Source organism: Heterodontus francisci, chromosome 1 (assembly GCF_036365525.1).
Source record: "Heterodontus francisci isolate sHetFra1 chromosome 1, sHetFra1.hap1, whole genome shotgun sequence".
Classification (NCBI taxonomy): Eukaryota; Metazoa; Chordata; class Chondrichthyes; order Heterodontiformes; family Heterodontidae; genus Heterodontus; species Heterodontus francisci.
The window spans coordinates 54300647-54327124 of NC_090371.1; the positions used below are offsets into that span (position 1 = coordinate 54300647).

General features: G+C 43.5%; 1 protein-coding gene across 2 annotated transcripts in view; it reads left to right on the forward strand.

Annotated features, from left to right (window-relative positions):
• c1h18orf54 (chromosome 1 C18orf54 homolog) overlaps positions 1–26478 on the forward strand; it is a 72889-nt gene that overhangs the window by 13143 nt on the left and 33268 nt on the right. For both annotated transcript variants that reach the window (XM_068030669.1, XM_068030679.1), the window contains exons 3-5: positions 1–873; positions 6484–6634; positions 20490–20595. In XM_068030669.1, coding sequence (XP_067886770.1) covers positions 1–873; positions 6484–6634; positions 20490–20595 — 1130 coding nt within the window. The remainder of the gene's footprint in view (positions 874–6483; positions 6635–20489; positions 20596–26478) is intronic.

Sequence of the window (26478 nt, forward strand, 5' to 3'; positions counted from 1 at the left end):
TTTTCAGAGAGCGACATTCCTTCAAGGATTTGGATTTTCCCAGTCGGCCTTTGAGGAGGCGGATAGCCAGTGATCCAGATCTTGCGAGCCTCACCACAGATGACCTTTTGGGTATGCCACCGGATGGCTCCTTACCATTGACACGATCCTCTGTGCTGCAGTGCTCAACACAGAGTCGACAGCATTTAAGAAGCCACCTCAATCATAGCTGTTCCTACACGTTTGCAAAGCATGCTCCAAAGTCCTCTCCAGAATATTCTGAGGATTGGCGTCACGAGAGAGATGACAGCTTTGCATTGCTTTGTGGGAAAGTTGGTTATAGCCCATTAAAACGAACTGCAGGCCTCAAAGCATCTCGATTCTCGCATCTAGGAATGGTGCCACAAGAGAAAGATAAATACATGACTTCCTCCATTCCACCATCCGTTCCCATGGATGACTGTAGATTCAGAAAACATCGGCTTGACTCCATTTCCCGGCAGAATTATCCTAGGTGGTTAACCAGCCAAAAATCAGAACTGGGTGTCTCTGGGATAACTAGCATCCCTGAACTGAAATACCCCGGCTGGCTTCAAGACTGTGACCTGGACTCTGATACATGTGATCAAGAAGCATTGAATGAAAGGAAGTATCCGTTATCAACTCGATATGAGACTGAGCTCACAGACTCCAGATTGTACTCTGGATCTGCTGGATATACGCCAAAAAAGAAGCACTTTTCCAATTATTTAGAGAGTGCAGACCAAACTTTTCATAAACACACAGAGCATGGCATTGGTGGCACTTTAGGAAGCACAGCTTTGCATATTGCTCGGTTTGCCCACTGCAATACTGAGGACGTGGAAGATTCTCACTGCAGTAAACCTTTTAGAGGTATAGTAAGTTGTGGTACGGGAACAAAGGTCAACCTCGGAACTCGCTACTTAATTCATTTATGTAAACCGAAATTGGTGCAAAAAAGTAGCAAAAGAACATCTCCTGGTTTACCATTATGTAGGCTTGCCTTGGTGGAACACAAAATTCCATTCACTTTAGCATTTTGACTTTTCATTTTTGGTGTTTGAAACATGGTATAGTAACATAGAATATTTATAGCACAGAAGGAGGCCATTCAGTCCACTGTGTCTGTGCTGGCCAAAAAAGAACTATCCAGCCTAATTTCACTTTGCAGCTCTTGGTCCATAGCCCTGTAGGCTACAGCACTTAAGATGCACATCCAAGTATTTTTTTAAATGTGATGAGGGTTTCCTTTCTACTACTCTTTCAGGCAGTTAGGTCCAGACCCCTACCACCTTCTGGGTGGAAAGAAATTCTCCTCAACTCCTCTCTAATCTTTCTGCCAATTACTTAAAATCTATGCTATCTGGTTATTGATCTATTTCCCTTAGCAGAGAGGCCCTTCCTATCCATTAGGCCCCTCATAATTTTATAGACCTTAATTAAATCTCCCCTCAATGTCCACTGTCCAAAGAAAACAACTGCAGCCTATGCAATCTTTCCGAATAGCTAAAATTCTACAGTCCTGTCAACAGCCTTGTAAATCTCCTCTGTACTCTCTGTAGTGCCATCACATTTTTCCTGTAATGCGGTGACCAGACCTGTACACCATACTCTAGCTGTCCCTAACTAGTTTTTTTTTTCAGTTCTGACATAACCTCTGTATATATTCTATGCCTCAGCTAATCAAGGAAGGAGTCCCATATGCCTTCACACCCATCTTAATCTACATGTCCTGCTACCTTCAGGTATCTGTGGACATGCACTCCAAGGTTCCTCTGTTCCTCTACACTTCTCTGTATTCTACCTTTTATTGTATATTCCCTTCCCCTTGTTTTCCTTCCCCAAATGCATTATCTCACACATCTCTGGATTGAACTCCATTTGTCATTTTCCTGTTCACCTGGCCAGACCCTTGATAGCTTCCTACAATCTTCAGCTTTCTTTTTCATTATCAACCCCACAGCCCATTTCGGTATCATCTGAAAACTTCTTAATCTGCATATTCTGCCTGTATTTTCTGTTTTAATTGCCAATGATCTTTTATTTTGCCAACCTTTTTTTATTAAGTTGTTTGCAGATCATTTCACAGATTATCTTCCTCTTGGTGATTGGGCCATCTGTTGGTTCCTTCTCTCTTTTTCCAACCTTCCTAAAATGCCTGTTGATCTCAGTCTAATGCAGGTCGCACACCCAAAGTATCATGACTGGTTTTTCCCTTTTACAGAAGCTGACTGACCTACTTCCCGAATTTTCCGTTTTTATCTCTGATTCCTAACAGTAGCAGCTTTTAATTTTTATTTGCTGTAAAAATTCCATGTTGCATGTGCGAACGGAATTGATGGTTTACATTTAGGATTGTATTACCGAGCCTGATTTCACTCTAGAGTCGCTTTATGTAAAGTGACTATTTAACAACACAGTGGAGCCATTAGCACAGGTATTAATCACAGTTTTACTGCTTCTGTGGATGCAGAGATAATACAATTTCTGACATCATAGGCATGGGGAAACTTGGCTACAGAGTAAGAACTTTCGTATATATAGTATTATTAACATAAGGTGCTAAACAAACAGAAAAAAGTACATAAAAAGTAGTGAAATACTGCCGATGCCAGAAATCTGAAATAAAAACAAGAAATGCTGGAAATATTCAGCAGGTCTGGCAGCATCTGTGGAGAGAGAAGCAGAGTTAACGTTTCAGGTCATCAGAACTGGCAAATTTTTTTTGAATTCATTCATGGGATGAGGGCGTCGCCGGCTAGGCCAGCATTTATTGCCCATCCCTCATTTCCCTTGAGAAGGTGGTGGTGAGCTGCCTTCTTGAACCGCTGCAGTCCATTTGGGGTAGGTGTACCCACAGTGCTGTTAGGAAGGGAGTTCCAGGATTTTGACCCAGTGACAGTGAAGGAACGGCAATATAGTTCCAAGTCAGGATGGTGTGTGACATGGAGGGGGGGACTCGCAGGTGGTGGTGTTCCCATGCATTTGCTGCCCTTGTCCTTCTAGTTGGTAGAGGTCGTGGGTTTGGAAGGTGCTGTCTAAGGAGCCTTGGTGTGTTGCTGCAGTGTATCCTGTAGATGGTACACACTGCTGCCACTGTGTGTCGGTGGTGGAGGGAGTGAATGTTGTGTATGGGGTGCCAATCAAGCAGGCTGCTTTGTCCTGGATGGTGTCGAGCTTCTTGAGTGTTGCTGGAGCTGCACCCATCCAGGCAAGTGGAGAATATTCCATCACACTCCTAACTTGTGCTTTGCAGATGGTGGACAAGCTTTGGGGAGTCAGGAGGTGAGTTACTCGCCACAGGATTCCTAGCCTCTGACCTGCTCTTGTAGCCACGGTATTTATATGGCTACTCCAGTTCAGTTTCTGGTCAGTGGTAGCCCCTAGGATATTGACAGTGGGGGATTCAGCGATGGTAATGTCATTGAATGTCTTGGGGAGATGGTTAGATTCTCTCTTGTTGGACATGGTCATTGCCTGCCACTTGTGTGGCGCAAATATTATTTGCCACTTATCAGCCCAAGTTTGTCCAGGTCTTGCTGCATTTCTACACGGACTGCTTCAGTATCTGAGGAGTCACGAATGGTGCTGAACATTGTGCAATCATCAGCGAACATCCCCACTTCTGACCTTATGATTGAAGGAAGGTCGTTGATGAAGCAGCTGAAGATGGTTGGGCCCAGGACACTACCCTGAGGAAGTCCTGCAGTGATGTCCTGGAGCTCAGATGATTGACCTCCAACAACCACAACCATCTTCCTTTGCGCTAGGTATGACTCCAGCCAGCGAAGAGTTTTCCCCCTGATTCCCATTGACTTCAGTTTTGCTAAGGTTTCTTGATGCCATACTCAGTCAAATGCTGCCTTGATGTCAAGGGCAGTCACTCTCACCTCACCTCTTGAGTTCAGCTATTTTGTCCATGTTTGAACCAAGGCTGTAATGAGGTCAGGAGCTGAGTGGCTCTGGCGGAACCCAAACTGAGCGTCACTGCGCAGGTTATTGCTAAGCAAGTGCCGTTTGGTGGGACTGTTGATGACACCTTCCATCACTTTACTGATAATTGAGAGTAGGCTGATGGGGTGGTAATTGGCCAGGTTAGACATAGAGTCATAGAGTGATACAGCACTGAAACAGGCCCTTCGGCCCACCGAGTCTGTGCCGACCATCAACCACCCATTTATACTAAAACTACATTAATCCCATATTCCCTACCACCTACCTACACTAGGGGCAATTTACAATGGCCAATTTACCTATCAACCTACAAGTCTTTGGCTGTGGGAGGAAACCGGAGCTCTCGGCAGAAACCCAGGCGGTCACAGGGAGAACTTGCAAACTCCGTATCCTTGGGTCCTAAAACAGGTGGCTTCAGAGACAGCAGATGCTTTGGTTGAAATCTTGCAAAAATCCCTTGATTCTAGAATGGTTCAATGGATTGGAGGGTAACAAATATAACACCACTATTGGAGAAAGGAGGGAGAGTGAAAACAAGGAACTACGGGCCAGTTAGCCTGACTTCAGTCATAGGGGAAAATCCTGGAATCTATTATTATGGAAGTGGTAACAATGCATATAGAAAATCATAGTATGATCAGACAGGGTCAATCAACATGGTTTTATGAAAGGGAAATAGTGTCTCATAAATTTATTAGAATTTTTTAAAGATACAGCTAATGGGAGGTAAAGGGGAACCAGTGAATGTAGATATAGATTTCCAAAAGACATTTGATAAGGTGTCACATAAAAGGTTATCACACAAGATAAGGGCTCATGGAGTTGGTAATATATTAGCATGGCTGGCGGGTTGGTTAGCGGACAAGAAGCAGAGAGTAGGGATAAACGGGGCATTTTCAAGTTGGCAGGCTGTAAGTGTAGAGTGCCGCAAGGATCAGTAATGCTGGGTTCTCAGATTTATATGATCTATATTAAAGACTTAGATGAAGGTACTGACATTTCTGACGATACATAGCTTGGTGGAAATGTAAGCTGTGAGGAGGACAGAGAGAGGCTGCAAAGAGATAGAGACAGGTTAAGTGAGATGGGCAACAAAGTGGCAGACGGAGTATAATGTGGGGGAGTGTGAGGTTATTCCCTTTGGTAGGAAGAATAGGAAAGTGAAATATTTTTTAAATGGTGAGAAACTTCCAAACTCATGTTCAGAGAGATTTGGCTGTCCTTGCACAAGAAACACAAAGTGAGCATGCAGGCAAAGCAAGCAATTAGGAAGGCAAATGAAATGTTGGCCTTTATTGCAAGGTGGCTGGAGTACAAAAGGAAGGAAGCCCTGCTACAGTTGTACGGGGCTTTGGTGCAACTACACCTAGAGTACTGTGCATAGATTTTGTCTCCTTATCTAAGGAAGGATATGCTTGCCTTGGAGGTTGTGTGGCGGAGGTTCACTAGATTGATTCCTGGAATGAGAGGTTGTGTAGATTGTGCCCATTCTCTCTGGAGTTTAGAAGAATGAGAGGTGATCTCATTGAAGCTTCTAAGATTCAGAGGAGATTTGGCAGGGTAGACACTGAGAGGTTGTTTCCCTTGGCTGGAGAGTCTAGAATACAGGGGGCACAGTCAGGATAAGGAGTTGATCATTTCATAGTCATAGAGTCATAGTCATAGAGCGATACAGCACTGAAACAGGCCCTTCGGCCCACCGAGTCTGTGCCGACCATCAACCACCCATTTATACTAATCCTACATTAATCCCATATTCCCTACCACCTACCTACACTAGGGACAATTTACAATGGCCAATTTACCTATCAACCTGCAAGTCTTTGGCGGTGGGAGGAAACCGGAGCACCCGGCGGAAATCCACGCGGTCACAGGGAGAACTTGCAAACTCCGCACAGGCAGTACCCAGAATTGAACTCTGGTCGCTGGAGCTGTGAGGCTGCGGTGCTAACCACTGCGCTACTGTGCCGCCCAATTTCAGACTGATGAGGAGAAATTTCTTCACTTCAGGGTAGTGAATCTTTCTAATTCTCTATTCCAGAAGGCTATAGATGCTCAGTCGCTGAACATAAGTAGTAGGAGTAGACCCTATGGTCCCTTGAGGCTGCTGCACCATTCATTATGATCAGGGCTGATCTTCTGCCTCAACTCCACTTCCCCGCCCAATTCCCCTACTCCTTGATTCCCTGAGAGACCAAATATCTGTCTATCAGCCTTAAATATATTCAACGATGGAGCATCCACAACCCTATGGGGTAGACAATGTTGAGTATATTCAAGGCTGAGATTGATAGCTTTTTGGACTGTCCAGGAATCAAGCTATAAGTAGTTTGGGTGGGAAAGTGGAATTGAGGTCAAAGATCAATCATGATCTTGTTGAATGATGAAGCAAGCTCAAGGGGCCAATTGGCCTACTGCTGCTCCTATTTCTTTTGGTCTTATGGAATAGAGTTGCATTGGACAATACTGGAATGCACTTTCTGTAATATAGTGTCTCATCAAAGAATCTCCTTTCCTTCCCCTGGTCAGACGAACACATTGATTTACTAATCCAGAAGGCAGAACGTGTTCTTGAGGCACTCTCACAGCATATGCCCAGTCCACAACAGAACCATGGCAGTCCTGGTACTGAAGAGGTGCTGGAAGCTGATCGATCCTGGGACAATCCACCTGTTACATTGTAAGTTAAACACACGTTTCTATTTTCCTTATTGATAAAGTGAAAACAATATACCTTGCCAAACAGCATATTTCTCTGAGATTTTATCTATTTTTGGGGTCAAGAGAATTGTACAATTTCCTTAAGATGGGATGTTTAGACCAGAATAGATTGTTGGTGTAAAAACTTCCATTTTGTCCAACTGCAGCTCCTAAACATTGCATTAAATACAAACCAAGGTACAATGTTCTATAATAATAGAATGTGCCTGAACTAGTGGTAGAAAATACTGGAGGTGACCGCCTTGTTATGATTGTACTTAACATTTCTACTTCAGTTTGAATGGCCTATTGATTTGTCTCCAGCAAAGATTTTCCTTTTTTCCTCCCAAGTTTCTTTTCACAATGGTTAATAATTGGAAAGGAAAGTGAGGGCCAGTTGCTAAAAGATGAGCCAAAATAAATCTCCACTCTGGAGAGTGCATGCTGATGGAGGAAGGAAAATGCTGATGAATGAAGGAAAAGATCACCCACAGTAGATAGTTCCCTGAAATGGGATTTTGCCTGTGATAAAAGCCAATACTTAAAACTGATTTGATGGAATTGTATGGGTAAGTATGTATCTGGTGCATACCTATAAGATTATCACCTCTTACAAAACTGGAAGACCTTAAAGAGGAAGTGTCACCTTGTTGAGATTTTCCTGCTCCAAGTCATTATCTCAAATACTGCTGGTTTCCCTCCCAGGATATAGATGGCACAGCAAATTTGTTGTAGTGTATATGTGACTATCTACATTGTGCTTTGCATCAGATGGAGTAGTAACATCAAGAGGGGATCTACAATTTTGATCCAGGCAAATTGTTCATTGTAGGGAAGTGTTCAAATACTGCAGGACATTTAAAAATTGGGAAACTTAGAGTAATATGGGAGTAAAAGGTGTGGAATAAGTTGACAGGAAATGGAGCAGTCCATGCATGTTTTTCTGATTATTTCAATTGTTCCAAGAGACTGGGTTACATAAAGCTAAGAAGTCTTGTGCTGTTCCAAAATGGGTTAGATGTTGACAGTATCCTTTATAGTATAATAGGTGAAACGGCAGGAGGTATTCTGTAACAAAAACATGCTCGGGTTTTTGGCACTTGAGGGGTTAAAATAACTTGGTGTATTGTCTAATCGTTCAGCCATTTTTGAAATATGCAAACATGTTTAGGCTCACACTGAATCCTTGCAACTTTCTCACTAATCTCCCGTAATACTACTCAGTACTCCCACGCAATAAATCTTGCTCAATTCATTGCACGCTTTTGTTTTCAGTTGAGTAAGGAAGGTATAATTTACTGATTATATGATCTGTCCTTAGCAATAACTTGGATCAGAACAGGCCCAGTCTAGCAAGTTCACTGATCTTGGTCTGGATGGGTGTTGAGTTGCTACAATATGCCTCAAGTCCCCTAAGCAGGTTTCTGATTATGATTCTGTGATCTCTCCTGTAAAATACATGCGTGTGAATATTGAATTGGGACAGGACTGAACAATCTACAGTACTGCCCCACTCAACACCCATGAATGAACAGACTGCACATTCTACTTATCTAAGCTTACAAATGAGGAATAGTCTCTTTGCAGAGATACTAAAGGGCTCCCAACAGCATTGGGGCATTGGTGAGACCACATCTCAAAAACTGAGTGCAATTTTTGTCTCCTTATTTAAAGGAGGAATGTAAAAGGATTGGAGGCAGTTCAGAGGAGGTTTACTAGATTGATACCTGGAATGAGTGGGTTGTCTTATGAGGAAAGGTTGGACAGACTGGGCTTATTTTCACTGGAGTTTAGAAGAGTGAGGGGAGACTTGATTCAAGTATATAAGATCCAGACAAGGTGGATGTGGAAAAGATGTTTCCTGTTATGGGTGAGTCCGGAACTAGGGGGCGCCGTTTTAAAATTAGGGGTTGCCCTTTTAGGACAGAGATGAGGAGAAATTTTTTCTCGAGAGTTGTGCGACTTTGGAACTCTCTGCTTCAGAAGGTGGTGGAGGCAGGGTCATTGAATATTTTTAAGGCGGAGGTTGATAGATTCTTGTAGGGCAAGGGAATCGAAGGTTATCGGGTGTAGATGGGAGCCTGAACAGATCAGCCATGATCTTATTGAATGGCGGAGCAGGTTCGCACAGCCGAATGGCCTACTTCTGCTTTCAAATCATATGTTCGTATGTTCAAAGCTAGATAAAGAGTCACAGCCTTTAATATAGGGCACTGAGAAGTTCAGAAAATTTATAGAGGAGTAGCTATGAAGTAGTGGCTGGTTGATGCTCACGTTTGGCTTTAAGGAAAGTAATTAGGGGAGATTTTGGGGTCTCCAGCCTGGAGAAATGGTGCAGTAAAATATAGTGTTTGGTGTGTGGAATTATCATACTATGTCTGTTAAAGCTTTGGAAAAAAAAATCAGTATAATTATAGATTTCTCCCTACTTAACCTGATTTGTATCTGGATAAAATACTTTGAACATAATGGAGCAATTTGTGGCGATGAATTGAAGAGCATCATGAGGTATTAAAGCATATTGGTTTATTCCATGCTTCACTATTCCATATTGATACTCAATTAATTTTCTGTCTATACAAGTAACAATAGTGGTTGGGAGGAGAGAGAGAGATGGCCTTGATTTTGAGCCTTATCTTTCAACATTATTACATAGAATTACAAATAGTCGTTTAGTAGTACAGAACTTGAGTATTGCTGAAAAGGCAGAAAGAATATGTACAAACATTGCGCCTGTTTCAGCTGAACAAAATAAGTGATAGCCATTCGCTGGTTCATTCCTCAAGGCAATGCCTTGACCAATCACAGTCAAACTGCCTGGTTTAACTTTCAAACAAAACCTGGCAGTTAACTGTCAGTCACTGTAAACTGGTGTATTCTCCATGGCAACACCTCTACCAATCAGAGTTCACTTGCCAACCAATCAGCATTCTGTTCTCGTTCAGTATAAGTTGTTGTTTTCCATTACATTGGTTATTCTTGCGGATTGTCCTGATGAGTGCAAGACGAAAAGCTTCAACAACACGTCTCTATTTTCAGCAATACATAAAATTACATAGAACCTACAACAGAGATGGGCCATTCGGCTCATCTGGTCTATGTTCCAAATGAGCCTTCTCCCAATCCTCTTCATCCAACCCTATCAGCATACCCTTCCATTCCTTTTTCCCTCATGCACTTTCCGAGGATCCCCTAAAATCTATGCCACTTGCCTAAACTACTCCATGTGGTAGACACTTCCACATTCTAACCACTCTCTGGGTAAAGAATTTTTTCCTGAATTCCCTATTAGCTTTATTAATGACTATCTTATATTTATGTCCTCTAGTTTTGGTTTCCTCCACAAGTGGAAACATCTTCAATGCATCTACCCTTTCAAACCCTTTCATAATTTTAAAGACCCCGATCAGATCACCCCTCAGTCTTCCTTTCTAGAGAAAAGAGGCCCCAGAATGTTCAGCCTTTCCTGATAAATATATCCTCCAAGTTCTGGTATTATCTTGTAAGTCTTTTTTGCACCCTCTCCAGTGCTTCTATATGCTTTTTATAATATAGAGACCAGAACTGTTCACAGTGCTCCAAATGCTGTCGAAGCAAGGTTCTGTAAAAGTTTAACATAACGTCCCTGCTTTTCAATTCTCTCCTAGAAATGAGCCCCAATGCTTACCTTGCTTTTTTTTGGTCTTTAAAAGTAGCGATGCAGGTTTATGTGATTTGTGAATCTGTAACTCTAGATTTCTTTCCCTTCTACCCCATTTGGACTCTTATTATTTAAGCAGAGTGTGGCCTTTTTATTCTGTCTACCAAAGTGTAATTCCTCACTCTTTTCTGTGTTGCAAATCATTTGCCAAATAGACAAGAGTTACTGTGTTCTCCTTAAAGGAGAAACCGGCCTTGACTAGTTACCTGCAGTAGGAAATGTATCTCCATACTGAAGTGACTATCACAGTAATATTATCGCAGTACCAATGGGTGGACTAGTAATGATTATTACAGTATATGGGTTAAAGACTTAGCAGCAAGTCACTGAGCTGTGTGTTAAGTTCTTCACGTTGTGTTCTGTACAATTTTATGTTTTTAAATATTATAGGTTTTGTTGGACAAAACAATTTGTGCAGTACTTTTTATGAGGAAGCTTTTGACAATGTGTTGTGTTGTGCAGTACGGCAGAGCCATCTGCTGATGAGAAAAGGTTTTGTTGGCTCAACGTGATTTTTTTTTTAAACCTTCAGAAACCACAAACAGTAAATGGTAGTAAAAACTGAGATAGTGAGTTGTGAATTTGAAGTTGTAATGTTATATAATGGCCTCCTTCCATGTTGAAATTAATATACATAATATATAGTGATCTGAAGGGGGATTTCTTTTTGTAACAGCAACATATTGCAGAATTCATGAACTTTTAAAGCCTCCTATGACTCCATAGTTGCAAGCATTCTCCAATGTGGCACTGAACCATGCAAGCTGATCCCTCCTTTTCTGATTAATTTATCTCAGCGAGAGCACAGGTAGGGATGGTGGGCAAGAATCGAGAAGAGCTCTTGCTCCTGATCACCAACTACGAATGCTGAAATCTTGAAAAGAAATGAAAATGCTGCAAATGCAAAGCAGATAAGTTAGTATTTAAAAAGAGAAATGGGCAGTTTACAATTTGGAATTTAATCTTCATCAGAAGTCAAAAGAGAACAGACCAAAACATGGAGGCGAGGAGAGAACAGGTGATGATCAGACTTCAAGAATGCAATACAAGAACACAAGAATTAGGAGCAGGAGTAGCTCCTTGAGCCTGCTTCGTCATTCGATAAGATCATGGCTGATCTGATTGTGGCCTCGACTCTACTTTTCTGCTTGCCCCATAACCCTTGACTCCATTATCAATTAAAAATCTAACTCAGACTTGAATATATTCAATGAACCAGCTTCCACTGCTCATTGGGAAGATAATTCCACAAACTAATGACCCTTTGAGAGAAAATATTTATCTTCATCTCCGTCTTAAATAGAAGACCCCTAATTTTTAAACTGTCCCTAGTTCTAGACTCTCCTACAAGGGGAAACATCCTCTCAGCATCCACCCTGTGAATTCCCCTCAGGATCTTGTACATTTCAATAAGATAATCTCTCATTCTTCTAAACGCCAATGGGTGTAGGCACAAGCTGCTGAACCTTTCCTCATAACCCCTTCATCCCAGGAATCAGTTGAGTGAACCTTCTGAACTGCTAATGCAATTATATCCTTCCTTAAGTAAGGAGACCAAAACTGTACACAGTGCTCCAGATGTGGTCTCACGAAGACCCTGTACAGCTGTCGCAGAATCTTCCTACTTTTATACTCAATTCCCCTTGCAGTAAACATTCCATTTGCCTTCCTAATCACTTGCTGTACCTGCATACCAACTTTTTGTGATTCATGAACCAGGCCAACCAGATCCCTCTGTACTGTAGATTTCTGCAATCTCTCTCCATTCAAATAATATACTGCTTTTCTATCCTTCCTGCAAAAATGGACAAGTTCACATTTTCCCACATTTTACTCCATCTGCCAATTTTTTTGCCCACTCACAACCTATCTAAATCCTTTTGTAGACCTTATTTGTTCTCTTGACAGCTTACTTTCCTGCCTATCTTTGTGTCATCATAAAATTTAGCTACCATCCATTCAGTCCCTTCATCCAAGTCATTGATATAAATTGTAAACAGTTGAGGCTCCAGCACTGATCCATGCGGCACTGCACTAGTTTCAGCTTGCCAACCTGGGAATATCCCTACTCTCTGCTTCCTGTTAGCTAACAAATCCTCTATCTGTGCTAATATGTTACCCCCTACACCATGACCTCTTATCTTAAGTAGTAACTTTTCATGTGGCACCTGATGGAATGCTTTTTGGAAATCCAAGTAAACCACATCTACAGGTTCCCCTTTATCCACCTTGTTTGTTACTTCCTCAAAGAACTCTAATAAGTTAGTCAAACATGATTTTCCTTTCACAGCCATGTTGGCTCTGCCTGATTGCATATGATTTTCTAAATGTCCTGCTATTACCTCCTTAATAATGGAATCCAGCATTTTCCCTATGACAGATGTTAGGCTAACTGGCCGATAGTTTCCTGCTTTCTGTCTTCCTCCTTTCTTGAGTAGAGGTGTTATATTTGCGATTTTCCAATACGCTAAAACTTTTCCTTAATCTAGGGAATTTTGGAAGATCACAACCAATGCATCTACTGTCTCTGCAGCCACTTCTTTTAAGACGCTAGGATGCAAACTGCCAGGTCCAGGGAGCTTGTCAGCCTTTAGTTCCAATAGTTTTCCCAGTACCTTTTCCCTAGTGATTGTGATTATTTTAAGTTCCTCCACCCCCCCACCTCCCCCCCCCCCCCCCCCCCCCCCCACCACCACTTTTACCTCTTGATTTTCAAGTATTCTTGGGATGTTTTTGTTCCTTCTCCAGTGAAGGGAGACACAACATACCTATTCAATGCTTCTGCCATTGCCTTGTTTCCTGTTATTGATTCCCCAGTCTCACTCTCTAAGTGACCAATGCTCACTTTAGTTACTCTTTTCCTTTTTAAATACTTACAGAAATTCTTATTATCTGTTATTATATTTCTAGCTAGCTTTCGCTCATACTCTAATTTCTCCCTCCTTTTTTTTCAGTCATTCTTTGCTGGTTTCTAAAATCTGTCCAATCTTCTGACCCACCAATAATCTTCGCACTTGTTCTTTCAATTTGAGACAATCCTTAACTTGCTTAGTTAACCACAGATAGTGCATCCTTCTCATAGAGTCTTTCTTTCTCAATGGAACTTATCTTTGCTGGGAGTTATGAAATATCTCCTTAAACGCTTGCACTGCTTTTCTACTGTCCTACCTTTTACTCTACTTTCCCAGTCCATTGTGTTGTGTGGCACTGCCACCATGCTAAATGGGATAGATTGCAACAGATCTAGCAATGCAAAACTGGGCATCCATGAGGCGCTGTGGGCCATCAGCAGCAGCAGAGTTGTACTCGACCATAAATTGTAACCTCATGGCCTGGCATATCCACCACTCTACCATTACCATCAAGCCAGGAGACCAACCCTGGTTAAATGAAGAGTGCAGGAGGGCATGCCAAGAACAGCACCAGGCATAACTCAAAATGAAGTGTCAACCTGGTGAAGCCACAGCACAGGACTACTCGCGTGCCAAACTGCGAAAGCAGCATGCGATAGACAGAGCTAAGCAATCCCAGAACCAGCAGATCAGATCCAAGCTCTGTAGTCCTGCCACATCCCAGCCATGAATGTTGGTGGACAATTAAACAACTAACTGGAGGAGGTGGCTCCACAAATATCCCTATCCTCAATGTTGGGGGAGCCCAGCACATCAGTGCGAAAGATCAGGCTGAAGCATTTGCAACAATCTTCAGCCAGAAGTGCCAAGTTGATGATTCATCTCAGCCTCCTCCTGAAGTCCCCAGCATCACAGATGCCAGACTTCAGCCAATTCGATTCACTCCGCGTGATATCAAGAAACGACTGAAGGCACTGGATACTGCAAAGGCTATGGGCCCTGACAATATTCTGGCAATAGTACTGAAGACCTGTGCTCCAGAACTTGCTGCACACCTAGCCAAGCTGTTCCAGTGTAGCTGCAGCACTGGCATCTACCTGGCAACTTGGAAAATTGCCCAGGTGTGTCCTGTACACACAAAGCAGTACAAGTCCAACCTGGCCAATTACTGCCCCATCAGTCTACTCTCAATCATCAGTAAAGTGATGGAAGGTGTCATCAACAGTGCTATCAAGCAGCACTTGCTTAGCAATAACCTGCTCAGTGACGTTCAGATTGGGTTCCGCCAGGGCCACTCAGCTCTTGACCTCATTACAGACTTGGTTCAAACATGGAAAAAAGAGGTGAGGTGAGAGTGACTGCCCTTGACATCAAGGCAGCATTTGACCGAGTATGGCATCAAGGAGCCTCAGCAAAACTGAAGTCATTGGGAATTAGGCAGAAAACTCTTCGCTAGTTGGAATCATACCTAGTGCAAAGGAAGATGGTTGTGGTTGTTGGAGGTCAATCATCTGAGCTCCAGGGCATCACTGCAGGAGTTCCTCAGGGTAGTGTCCTAGGCCCAACCATCTTCAGCTGCTTCATCAATGGTCTTCCTTCAATCATTAGGTCAGAAGTGGGGATGTTTGCTGATGATTGCACAATGTTCAGCACCATTTGCGACTCCTCAGATACTGAAGCAGTCGATGTAGAAATGCAGCAAGACCTGGACAAACATCAAGGCTTGGGCTGATAAGTGGCAAGTAATATTCGCGCCACGAATATGTGCCAGGCAATGACCATCTCCAACAAGAGAGAATCTAACCATCTCCCCTTGACATTCAACAGCATTACCATCGCTGAATCCCCACTATCAACATCCTAGGGGATATCATTGACCAGAAACTGAACTGGAGTAACCATATAAATACCGTGGCTACAAGAGCAGGTCAGAGGTTAGGAATCCTGCGCGAGTAACTCACCTCCTGACTCCCCAAAGCCTGTCCACCATCTACAAGGCACAAGTCAGGAGTGTAATGGAATACTCTCCACTTGCCTGGATGGGTGCAGCTCCAACAACACTCAAGAAGCTCGACACCATCCAGGACAAAGCAGCCCGCTTGATTGGCACCCCAATCGCAACATTCACTTCCTCCACCACTGACTCACAGTAGCAGCAGTGTGTACCATCTACAAGATGTACTGCAGCAACGCACCAAGGCTCCTTAGATAGCACCTTCCAAACCCACAATCTTTACCACCGAGAAGGACAAGGGCAGCAAATGCATGGGAACACCACCACCTGCAAGTTCCACTCCAAGTCACACACCATCCTAACTTGGAACTATATCGCCGTTTCTTCACTGTCGCTGGGTCAAAATCCTGGAACTCCCTTCCTAACAGCACTGTGGGTGTACCTATCTCACATGGACTGCAGCGGTTCAAGAAGGTAGCTCACCGCCACCTTCTCAAGGGCAGTGAGGGATGGGTAATAAATGCTGGTCTGGCCAGCGATGCCCACATTCCATGAATGAATTTTTAAAAAAAGTTCGCCAATTCTGCCCTCATACCCTTGTAATTGCCTTTATTTAAGGTTAAGACACTAGTCTTAGACCTACACTTCTCATCCTCAAACTGAATATGCAGATATGCAGAACTGAGGCCAGTAGATTTATTGGAAAGCAGATCTTTCTTTACAGCTGGAAGAAGGGAGAAATTGCTCAGTAAAATAGAAAGAGCATCTTGGGCTGAGAAAAGACTTTAAAAGACAAAAGATGCACACAATGGAAAGGAAGTTGGAATATAAATGGACCAAACGGGCAGGAAATGGAGGAATACGTACATTCTGAAGTTAAGATACATATCAGCCATGATCTAAGCTGGTAGAACAGGCTTGAGGGGCTGAATGGCCGACTTCTCTTCCTATGAAGTTGTTCAAGGTAGAATTCAGATAGCCAATTTACAGCAAGCTGAAGAGATACTATTCCTGAAGTTTTGTACTACTTCACCTAGTTTACAGAAGCAAGTCAGTGTCAAAGATGGAAAGGTCAGGGTGGGAACAGAAGGATGAATTGAGGTATGAGCCACATGGATGTCAGGATCATGCATGATGACAGCACAGAAATGTTCAATAACATACAAAAGCAAAATACTGTGGATGCTGGAAATCAAAATAAAAGCAGAAACTGCTGGAAATACTCAGCAGGTCTGGCAACATCTGTGGAAAGAGAAGCAGAGTTAACGTTTCAGGTCTGTGTCCTGTCTTCACAACTGGGAAAAGTTGGAAATGTCATAGATTTTGCGTGAATGAAAGGGGGAGGGTGGAAAGAAGAACAAAGGGTAAGGTCTGTGATAGGGCAGAGTCAGGAGAGATTAAATGGCAAAAGATTTCATGGTGCAAGGCCAAGTGGTAATGGGACAAGTGAAGAGACAAAGGATGTGTTCAGAGGAGTTGTGAATGGCAGGATCCTGAATAGCAGCCGTCCAAAAGCAAAGTCAAGGAAATAAGAGAGAAACAAGGGGAAATAAACTTACTGACAAAGAAAAATGAAACAAAATGGGGGCGGAGGTTTTGATTTATATTGTTGAACACAATTTTGAGTCCAGAAGCCTATAAAGTACCCAGTCGAAGGATCGAAAGATGAGGTTCTGTTCCTTGCCTTTACGTTGAGCTTCATTGGAACACTGCAGGAGGCCAAGGACCGAAAGGTCAAGAGTGGGACCAAGGTGGAGAATTAAAATGACAGGTAACTGGAAGCTCAGGGTCATGTTTGCAGACTGAGTTGAGGTGTTCCACAAAGTGGTCACCAAGCCTGTGATTGGTCTCCCAATGTACAGGAGGCCGCATTTTGAGCAGTGAACGCAGTATACCAAATTGAAAGAAGTGCAAGTAAGTCACTGCTTCACCTGGAAGGAGTGTTTGGGGCTTTGCACGGTGAGAAGGGAGGAAGTAAAAGAGCAGGTGTTGCATCTCCTGCACTTGCATAGAAAGGTGCCATGGGAAGGGGAAGGGTGTTGAAGATGATTGAGGAGTGGACCAGGGTGTCGCGGAGGGAACAGCCATGTCGGAAAACTGATAGGGGAGGGGAGAGGGAAGATGTGTTTGGTGTTGGCATCATGCTGGAGATGGCGTTAATGGCAGAGGAGGGTCCATTGAAACTAATTCCATTTCCTGCTCTTGCCCTGAAGTGGAAAAATTCATCATCTTTCCTTCCACTTCCCATCCTTCTCTTGCCTTCACATGGTCTATCTCTGATTTTCCTTTCGCTTCCTTGACTTCTCTCTCCATTTCTGGGGATAGGCTATCAACCAATATTGACTACAAGACCACTGACTCCCACAACTACCTTGATTACAATTCATAACGCCCTGCTTCCTGTAAGAACTCTCTTCCATTCTCCTAGTTTCTTTGTCTCCGTCGCAGCTATTCGAATTATGCAACTTTCTGTCCTAGTGCTTCTGATGTCTTTTCCCTTAACCGAGGACTCCACCCCTGACTGTGGTTGACGGTACCCTCGACCATGTCCATTCCATTTCACGCACTCTGCTCTCACTGCTTCCGCTCCCTCGCAGAACCATGATAGGGTTCCTTTTGTCCTCACCTTCCACCCCACCAGCCTCCATATTCAATAGATCGACCTCTGCCATTTCAGCCACCTCCAGTGTGATGCCACCACCAAACACATCTTCCCCTCCCCTGTCAGCAATCCGAAGAGAGCCTTCTCTCCATGATACCCTGGTCCATTCCTCACTCACCCCTAATGCCCCCTCCCTTTCTTAAGGTACCTTTCCGTGCAAGTGTAGGAGATGCAACACCTGCCCTTTTACCTCCTCCCTTCTCACTGTCCAAGTCCCCCAACACTCCTTCCAGATGTAACAGCGATTTACTTGTGCTTCTTTCAATTTAGTATACAGTATTCACTGCTCACCATGTAGTCCCCTCTTCATTGGGGAGACCAAACGCAAGCTGGGTGACCGCTTTGCGGAAAAATCTCCACTGGTTGGACTCATACCTAGCACAATGGAAGATGGATGTGGTTATTGGAGGCCAATCATCTCAGTCCCAGGACACCACTGCAAGAGTTCCTCGGGGTAATGTTCTAGGCTCAACCATCTTTAGCTGCTTCATCAATGACCCTCTCTCCGCCCACGCCCCTGTCATAAGGTCAGAAGTGGGGACTTTCGCTCTTGATTGCACAATGGTCAGTACCACTCATGACTCCTTAGATATCTGCATGCAGCAGCAATGTTGCCAGGGCTTGAAAGTTGCAGCTATGAGGAAAGATTGGATAGGCTAGGGTTGTTTTCCTTGGAACAGAGGAGGCTGAGGGTGACTTAATTGAGGTGTACAAAATTATGACGGGCCTAGATAGAGTCGACTGGAATGACCTATTTCCCCTAGCGGAGAGGTCAATTACCAGGGGACACAGATTTAAGACGATTGGTAGAAGGATTAGAGGGGGCATGAAAAACATTTTCACCCAGAGGGTGGTGGGTGTCTGGAATTCACTACCTGGATCGGTGGTGGAAGCAGAAACCCTCAACTCTTTAAAAGGTACTTTGACCTGCACCTGAAGTGCTATAACCGGCAAGGCTACAGACCAGGTGTAGGAAGGTGGGATTAGATTGGGCTGCTAGTTTTTTCAGCTGACACAGTGACGATGGGCTGAATGGCCTCCTTCTGTGCTGTATCTTCTCTATGGTTCTAAGACCTGGACAAACATTCAGGCTTGGGCTGATAAATGGCAAGAAACATTCGTGCTACCCAAATGCCAGACAATGACCATCTCCAACAGGAGAGAATCTAACTATCTCCCCATGACATTCAGTGCCATTGCCATCGCTGAATCCCCAAACCATCAACTTCCTGGGAGTTACCATTGACCAGAAACTGAACTGGACCAGCCACATAAATACTGTGGCTACAAGAGCAGGTTAGAGGCTGGGAATTCTCAGTGAGTAACTCACCTCCTGACTCCCCAAAGCCTGCCCATCTTCTACAAGGCACAAGTCAGGAGTGTGATGGAATACTCTCCACTTGCCTGGATGGGTACAGCTCCAACAACTTGAGAAGCTCGACACCACCCAGGACAAAGCAGCCCACTTGATCGGCACCCCATCCACCACCTTAAACATTTACTTTCTCCACTGCTGGCACACAGTGGCAGCAGTGTGTACCATCTACAAGATGCACTGCAGCAACTCACCGAGGCTCCTTAGACAACATCTTCCAAACCTGTGACCTCTACCACAAGGACAAGGGCAGCAGACGCGTGGAAATAACCCTCCAAGCCACACATCATCCTGACTTGGAACTATATTACCATTCCTTCACTGTCACTTGGTCAAAACCCTGGGACTCCCTTCCTAACAGCACTGTGGGTGTACCTACCCCATGTGGACTGCAGCGGTTCAAGAATGCGGCTCTCCACCACCTTCTCGAGGACAATTAGGGATGGGTAATAAATGCTGACGTAGCCAGTGATGATCACATCCCGTGAATAAATTTTGAAAAAAACACCTCCACTCAGTCCACAGGCATGACTCCGAATGTCCCGTTGCCGGTCCTTTTTATTCTCCACCTTGCTGCCACTCTGACCTGTCTGTCCTTGGCCTGTTGCAGTGTTCTAATGAAGCTCAACGCAAGCACGAGGAACAGCACTTCATCTTTCGACAGGGTACTTTCCACCTTTCTAGACTTAACATTGAGTTTAGATTTTAGATTGTATCCTCAGCACCCGTTTATTTTTTCTTTGCTCGTTTGTTTTTTTTCTCTATTTTGTCTCTTATTTCCATGACTTTGTTTTCGGACAGCAGCTATTCTGGACCCTCCCCAACAGCACTGTGGGTGTACCTACACCACGTGGACTGCAGCGGCTTAAGAAAGCAGTTCACCACCACCTTCCTAAGGGCAATTAGGGATAGGCAAGAAATGCTGGCCTTGCCAGCAATGTTCACATACCAAGAATGAATAGAAAAAAAAATCCTGCCATTCACACCTCCTCGAGACACAGCTTTTGTCTCTTTACTTGTCGCATTACCACTCCCTTTGGCTTTGCACCATGGAACCTTTCGTCATTTAATCTCTCCTGCCCTCCACTCTATCACAGACCTTCTGTTCTTCTCCCTACCATCACCCCATTCACTTGCTCAAAGCCTTTACATTTCTGTTAGCTGTTATCACCCGTGGACCTGTACGTCAGCAAGATCTGGTGCCTTTGCAGGGGAATGTTTGGGATCTAGTCCTCAGTGATAAATTGACTGTTGAATTCCTCTGTAATCTTTTTTTCCTGTTGTTTATCTAGCAAATCTCCGGTGCCCGTAGGCCACAGTGGAGAAGATTGTTTTGAATCTTCAAACCCTGCTCTGATTGATGACTCGCTTCAGGACTTTTTAAATACTGCCCATCAGGTTAGTGTAGAGGGAGGATGGTTACTAATTCTCATTCACTCCCACTCTCATTCATTTTCCTTGAAAAAGTATTTTTGAAGTGTACACGCTGTTGTAATGTAGGATATGCGGCAGCCAGTCTGCACAAAGCAAACTCCCCATGAGCAGCAATGTGACAATGAGCAGATGATCTGTTTCTGTGCTGTTGATTGAGGGATAAATATTTGCCAGGATGCCAGGGACAACTCCCCTGCCTTTCTTCAAGAAAGATCCATGGGACCCAAGCAGAGAGATGGGGCCTCGGCTTAATGTCTCATCAGAAAAATGGCACCTCCGATGGTGCAGCACTGCTCAGTGATTTTTGTGCTCAAGCCCTGGGACTTGAACCTGGAACCTTGTCAATCGGAGGTGAGTGTGCTGCCAACTGAGCTATGGCTGACGCAGCTGTGGAGTGGAAAGATTTTATTTTGTTTCTCAGTTTGATGTGCACACCATAAATATATAACAAAGTGAGGGATGCCAATTCTAGGAAGGAGAATGCTTTCTTGTTTTGGCATCATATCAAGCACTTCCAGCTCCAGGATATCATAGTTAATTAAAAAATAAAGTCTCCTCTGCTCCAAGAGTGCCTTGAGCACAGCATCAGAAGTGTACTCCCTACCATGCCAGTTTGTCATTTTCTATTTCCTTCATCTATTGGATCTGTGAGTAAAATTGCCAATTAGTGTTAAAATTAGAAGTAGCTTTGTGCTGTGGATACATGCCCTCTTCCAACTAGATGAATACTATTTTACTTTGTTTCAATTATGACCGTTGTAATAAATAGACATGGGCAGCTTCCACCCCGGTACTAGCTGAGAAATCTAGAATATGGGCACAGCCTCTGGATAAACAGTCGATCATTTAGGACTGAGATGAGAAATTTCTTCATTCATAGGGCTTGAATCTTGGGAATTGTCTGCCCCAGAAGATTGTTGATGCTCCATCATTGAGTATATTCAAGATTGAGACTGATGGATTTTTGATCTCGGGGAATCGGGGGTTATGGAGAGTAGGTGGGAAAGTGAAGTTGAGGTAGAAGATCAGCCATGATTGTATGGAATGGAGGAGCAGGCTCAAAGAGCTGAATGGTCTACTCCTGTTCCTATTGCTTATGTTCTGAAGGACACTGGAAAAGAAAGGAAAGTTGTATATCAGACAGTAGTTAATAGGATAGAAGGATTGAAAGTGTTTATTTTTGAAGAGGTGCTGATGGAAGCTTTGAAGGGGCCAGTGCCTGTGGAGAGGAAGCCATTTATTAACAATAACAGTTGTCTGATTTGGGTGTTCAGAAGTTTAATGGGAATGGGAGGTAAGTCTCACGGTCCACACAAACATGAAAAGCCTGGGAAAGACTGAAATAGGATGGAAACTAGAGAAAACGTTGAAAGAGTTGGTTTCGTCTGCTGGCTGCATTAGGAAGAGGTGGGCAAGTTTTACTTAATGGGCAAAGGAAAGTCAGGGATGGTGGGAGGGGAAGTAGCAGAACCAGTTGAACAGATGGGGTTCAGTTTTGGTCTGGGCCTGTTTTTGGGAGAGGGGAGTTTAAAATGGGCAGTTGGATTATCATTTTGCTTCAGGATGATCCTAGAGAAGTCTGTGGTTTTGGCACTGGAGTATGAGGCCCTGTAAAACTTGCAGTGTTTGACAGATCTGATGATTGAGGTATACTCAAATCTGCAGTCCTTGGATTTAGGGAGCAAAAATTGGTACCATTCAAAGAACAATGACAGGAATATAAAACATTGAGGGTGAAGATGAAGGAGTGGTTCAGTAGTTAAACAGTCGCAGGGATATTTTAGTGAATGGAAGGTCAAAGGCTAGATAGTTGGTCGTTTGAGAATGTGATTGTAAGTGACTGGGGGGAGATTTTTCCCCCTGGACTCGATGCAGAAGGCAGAAATTATTTTTTCAGGATTAGTGTGACATGCTTTACCACAGTTGATATAGAGATTACAACATGATTTAATACGAAATTGGATTAATATTTGAAAAAGAAGAAAAAAGGATATGGAGAAGGGGCAGGATCTAACCAAGGAAGTACTACTTTGATTTTTTTTTCAGGTAATGTGAAGCAAGTTGGCAACCTAAAAGTGGAATGTTTGTAAAATAGTGATGGCAATACAGTCAGTGTAACAATAAAAAAAGGGTAAAGCTGTGTCAATGATGCAGTAGGTTATTGGAAAAAAAGCAAATTATAGCAAGGCAAAAGGATTTTTAAAATTCGATCTTAAGATGTGGTTATCGCTGGCAAGGCTGGCATTTATTGCCAATCCCAAATTGCCCTTATAGGCCATTTCAGAGGGTAGTTTAGAGTTAATCACATGGCTGTGGCTCTGGAGTCAAGTGTAGGCCGGACCAGGTAATGACGGCAGATTCCCTCCTCTGAAGGACATTAGTGAACCAGATGAGTTTTTATAACAATCGGGTAGTTTCATGAACATTATTAATGAGACTAACATTTTATTCCAGATTGATTGATTAATTGAGTTTAAAGTCTCCCAGCGACCATGGTGGGATTTGAACACGTGTCTCTGGAGTATTAGTCCAGGCGTCTGGATTACTAGTCCAGTAATGTTATTATTGTGTTACCATCCCATTAGTCTTGTTTGGAATAAATGAGATTTGGCAAACAGAACCATAGATATGTATTGGGAAATATTTAACAGGAGATTGTCAGCATAAGTTTCAGTAAAGAAAACAGGGAGTACATTGAAAGCTAAAGATCCATGAATGAAAAGGAACATTAGATCAAGTCTGGAATTAAAAAAAATACTTAAATGGAAGGTAAAAATGAAAGCCAAAATAAATGTAAAGATACGTGGAAAAGCTACAAGAAAAATGAGCAGTACAAGATAAAATAAACAAAACAAACAGAAAAGTATAATAAAAGAGCTTTTTAATTAGGGACATCAGTAGAGTCATAGAGTTATACAGCACAGAAACAGGCCCATCGTGTCCCTACTGGCCATCAAGCACCTATCCTAATCTTATTTTCCAGGAGTTAGCCTGCAGCCTTGTATGCTACAGCATTTCAAGTGCTCATCTAAATACTTCTTAAATGTTGTGAGGGTTCCTGCCTCTACCACCCCTTCAGGCAGTGTATTCCAGATTCCAACCATCCTCTGGGTGAATTATTTTTTCCTCAAATCCCCTCTAAACCTCCTGCCCCTTACCTTAAATCTATGTCCCCTGGTTATTGACACCTCTGCTAAGGGAAAAAGTTTCTGCCTATCTACTCTATCTATGCCCCTCAGAATTTTGTATACCTCAATCAGGTCCCCCCTCGGCCTTCTCTGCTCTAAGGAAAACGACCCTAGCCTATCCAGTCTCTCTTCATAGCTGAAATGCTCCAGCCTAGGCAACATCCTGGTGAATCTCCTCTGCACTCTCTCCAGTGCAATCACATCCTCCTTATAGTACTCCAGCTGTGGACTAACTAGTGTTTTATACAGCTCCATCATAACCTCCCTGCTCTTATATTCTATGCCTCGGCTAATAAAGGAAAGTATCCCGTATGCCTTCCTAACCACCTTACTTACCTGTGCTGCTGCCTTCAGTGATCTATGGACATGTACACCAAGGTCCCTCTGACCCTCTGTACTTGCTACGGTCCTACCATCCATTGTCTATTCCCTTTCCTTGTTAGTCCTCCCAAAATGCATCACCTCACATTTAGGATTAAATTCAAATTGCCACTGCTCCGCCCATCTTACCAGTCCATCTATATCGTCCTGTATTCTAAGGCTTTCCTCCTCACTATTTACGACGCCACCAATTTTCGTGTCATTTGCGATCATATCTCCTATATTCATGCATAAATCATTAATGTACACTACAAACAGCAAGGGTCCCAGCACTGATCCCTGCAGTGCACCACTGGTCACAGGCATCCAATCGCAAAAACAACCCTCGACCGTCACCCTCTGCCTCCTGGCACTAAGGCAATTTTGGATCCAATTTGCCAAATTGCCCTGGATCCCTTGGGCTCTTACCTTCTTGACCAATCACCCTTGCGGGACTTTATCAAAAGCCTTACTGAGGTCCATGTAGACTACATCAACTGCTTTACCCTCATCTACACATCTAGTCACCTCCTTGAAAAATTCTGTCAAGTTTGTTAGACACGATCTCCCGCTGACAAAGCCATGCTGACTATCCCTGATTAATCCCTGCCTCTCCAAGTGGAGATTAATCCTGTCCCTCAGAATTTTTTCCAATAGTTTCCCTACCACTGATGTTAGACTCACTGGCCTGTAATTACCTGGTTTGTCCCTGCTACCCTTCTTGAATAATGGTACCACATTCACTGCCCTCCAGTCCTCTGGCACCTCTCCTGTGGCCAGAGAGGATTTGAAAATTTGTGTCAGAGCCCCTGCTATCTCCTCCCTTACCTCACATAACAGTCTGGGATACATCTCACCTGGGGGGCCTGGGGATTTATCCACTTTTAAGCCTGTTAAAACCACTTATACCTCCTCCCTTTCAATGCTAATTTGTTCAAGTATATCACAATCCCCCTCACTGATCTCTACATCTGTATCATCCTTTTCCATAGTGAACACAGATGAAAAGTAATCATTTAAAACGTTACCTACGTCCTCTGGCTCCACACACACAGATTGCTACTTTGGTCCCTAATGGACCCTAATCTTTCCCTGGTTATCCTCTTGCCCTTAAATATATTTATAATATGCCTTGGGATTTTCCTTAATCTTGCCTGCCAGTGTTTTTTCATGCCACCTCTTTGCTCTCCTAATTACTTTAAGCACCCCCTACACTGTCTATACTCCTCTAGGGCCTCCACTGTATTTAGCCCTCTGAATCTGCCATAAGCCTCTTTTTTTCCTTATCTAATCCTCTATATCCCTTGACATCCAGGGTTCCCTGGCCTTGTTGGTCCTACCCTTAACCTTTACGGGAACATGTTGGCCCTGAACTCTCATTGTTTCCTTTTTGAATGACTCCCACTGGTCTGATGTAGACTTTCCTACAAGTAGCTGCTCCCAGTCCACTTTGGCCAGATCCTATCTTATCATTATTGAAATCGGACTTCCCCAGTTCAATACCTTTATTTCCAGTCCATCTTTGTCCTTTTTCATAACTTCTTTAAATCTGACAAAGTTATGGTCACTATCCCCGAAATGCTCCCCCACTGATACTTCTACCACTTGTCTGGCTTCCTTCCCTAAGATTAGGTCCTGTACCACCCCATTACATGTAGGACTTCCTACGTGCTGGCTCAAAGATTTCTCCACTTTAAGAATTCTACCCTGTTTAAGCCTTTGGCACTAAGACTATCCCGGTTAATATTGGGGAAGTTGAAATCCCTACTATTATTACCCTATTTTTACACCTCTGAGATTTGCCTACATATATGCTCCTCTGTCTCTCCCTGACTGTTTGGAGACCTGTAGTAAACTCTCAGCAAAGTGATTTCCTCCTTTTTGTTTTTAAGTTCGACCCATATGGCCTCATTTGAGAAACCTAAGATATTATCCCTCCTTACTGCAGTAATTGACTCCTTGATCAATAGAGCAATGCCACCTCCTCTTTTACACTTGTACAGGTCCCACCTTTGCCAGATACAAACCCAGTGGTGCAGGAAACTAAAACCCTCCCTCCTGCACCACCTCCTCTGCCACGCATTCATCTGCTCTATCCTCCTATTCCTATACTCACTAGCACGTGGCACCGGGAGTAATCCAGAGATTACAACCTTTTGAGGTCCTGTTTTTTAATCTGCTATCTAGCTCCCTAAATTCTCATTTCAGGACCTCATCCCTGTTTCTACCTATGTCGTTGGTACCAATGTGAACCACGACTTCTGACTGTTCACCTTCCCCCTCAAGATGTCCTGCAGCA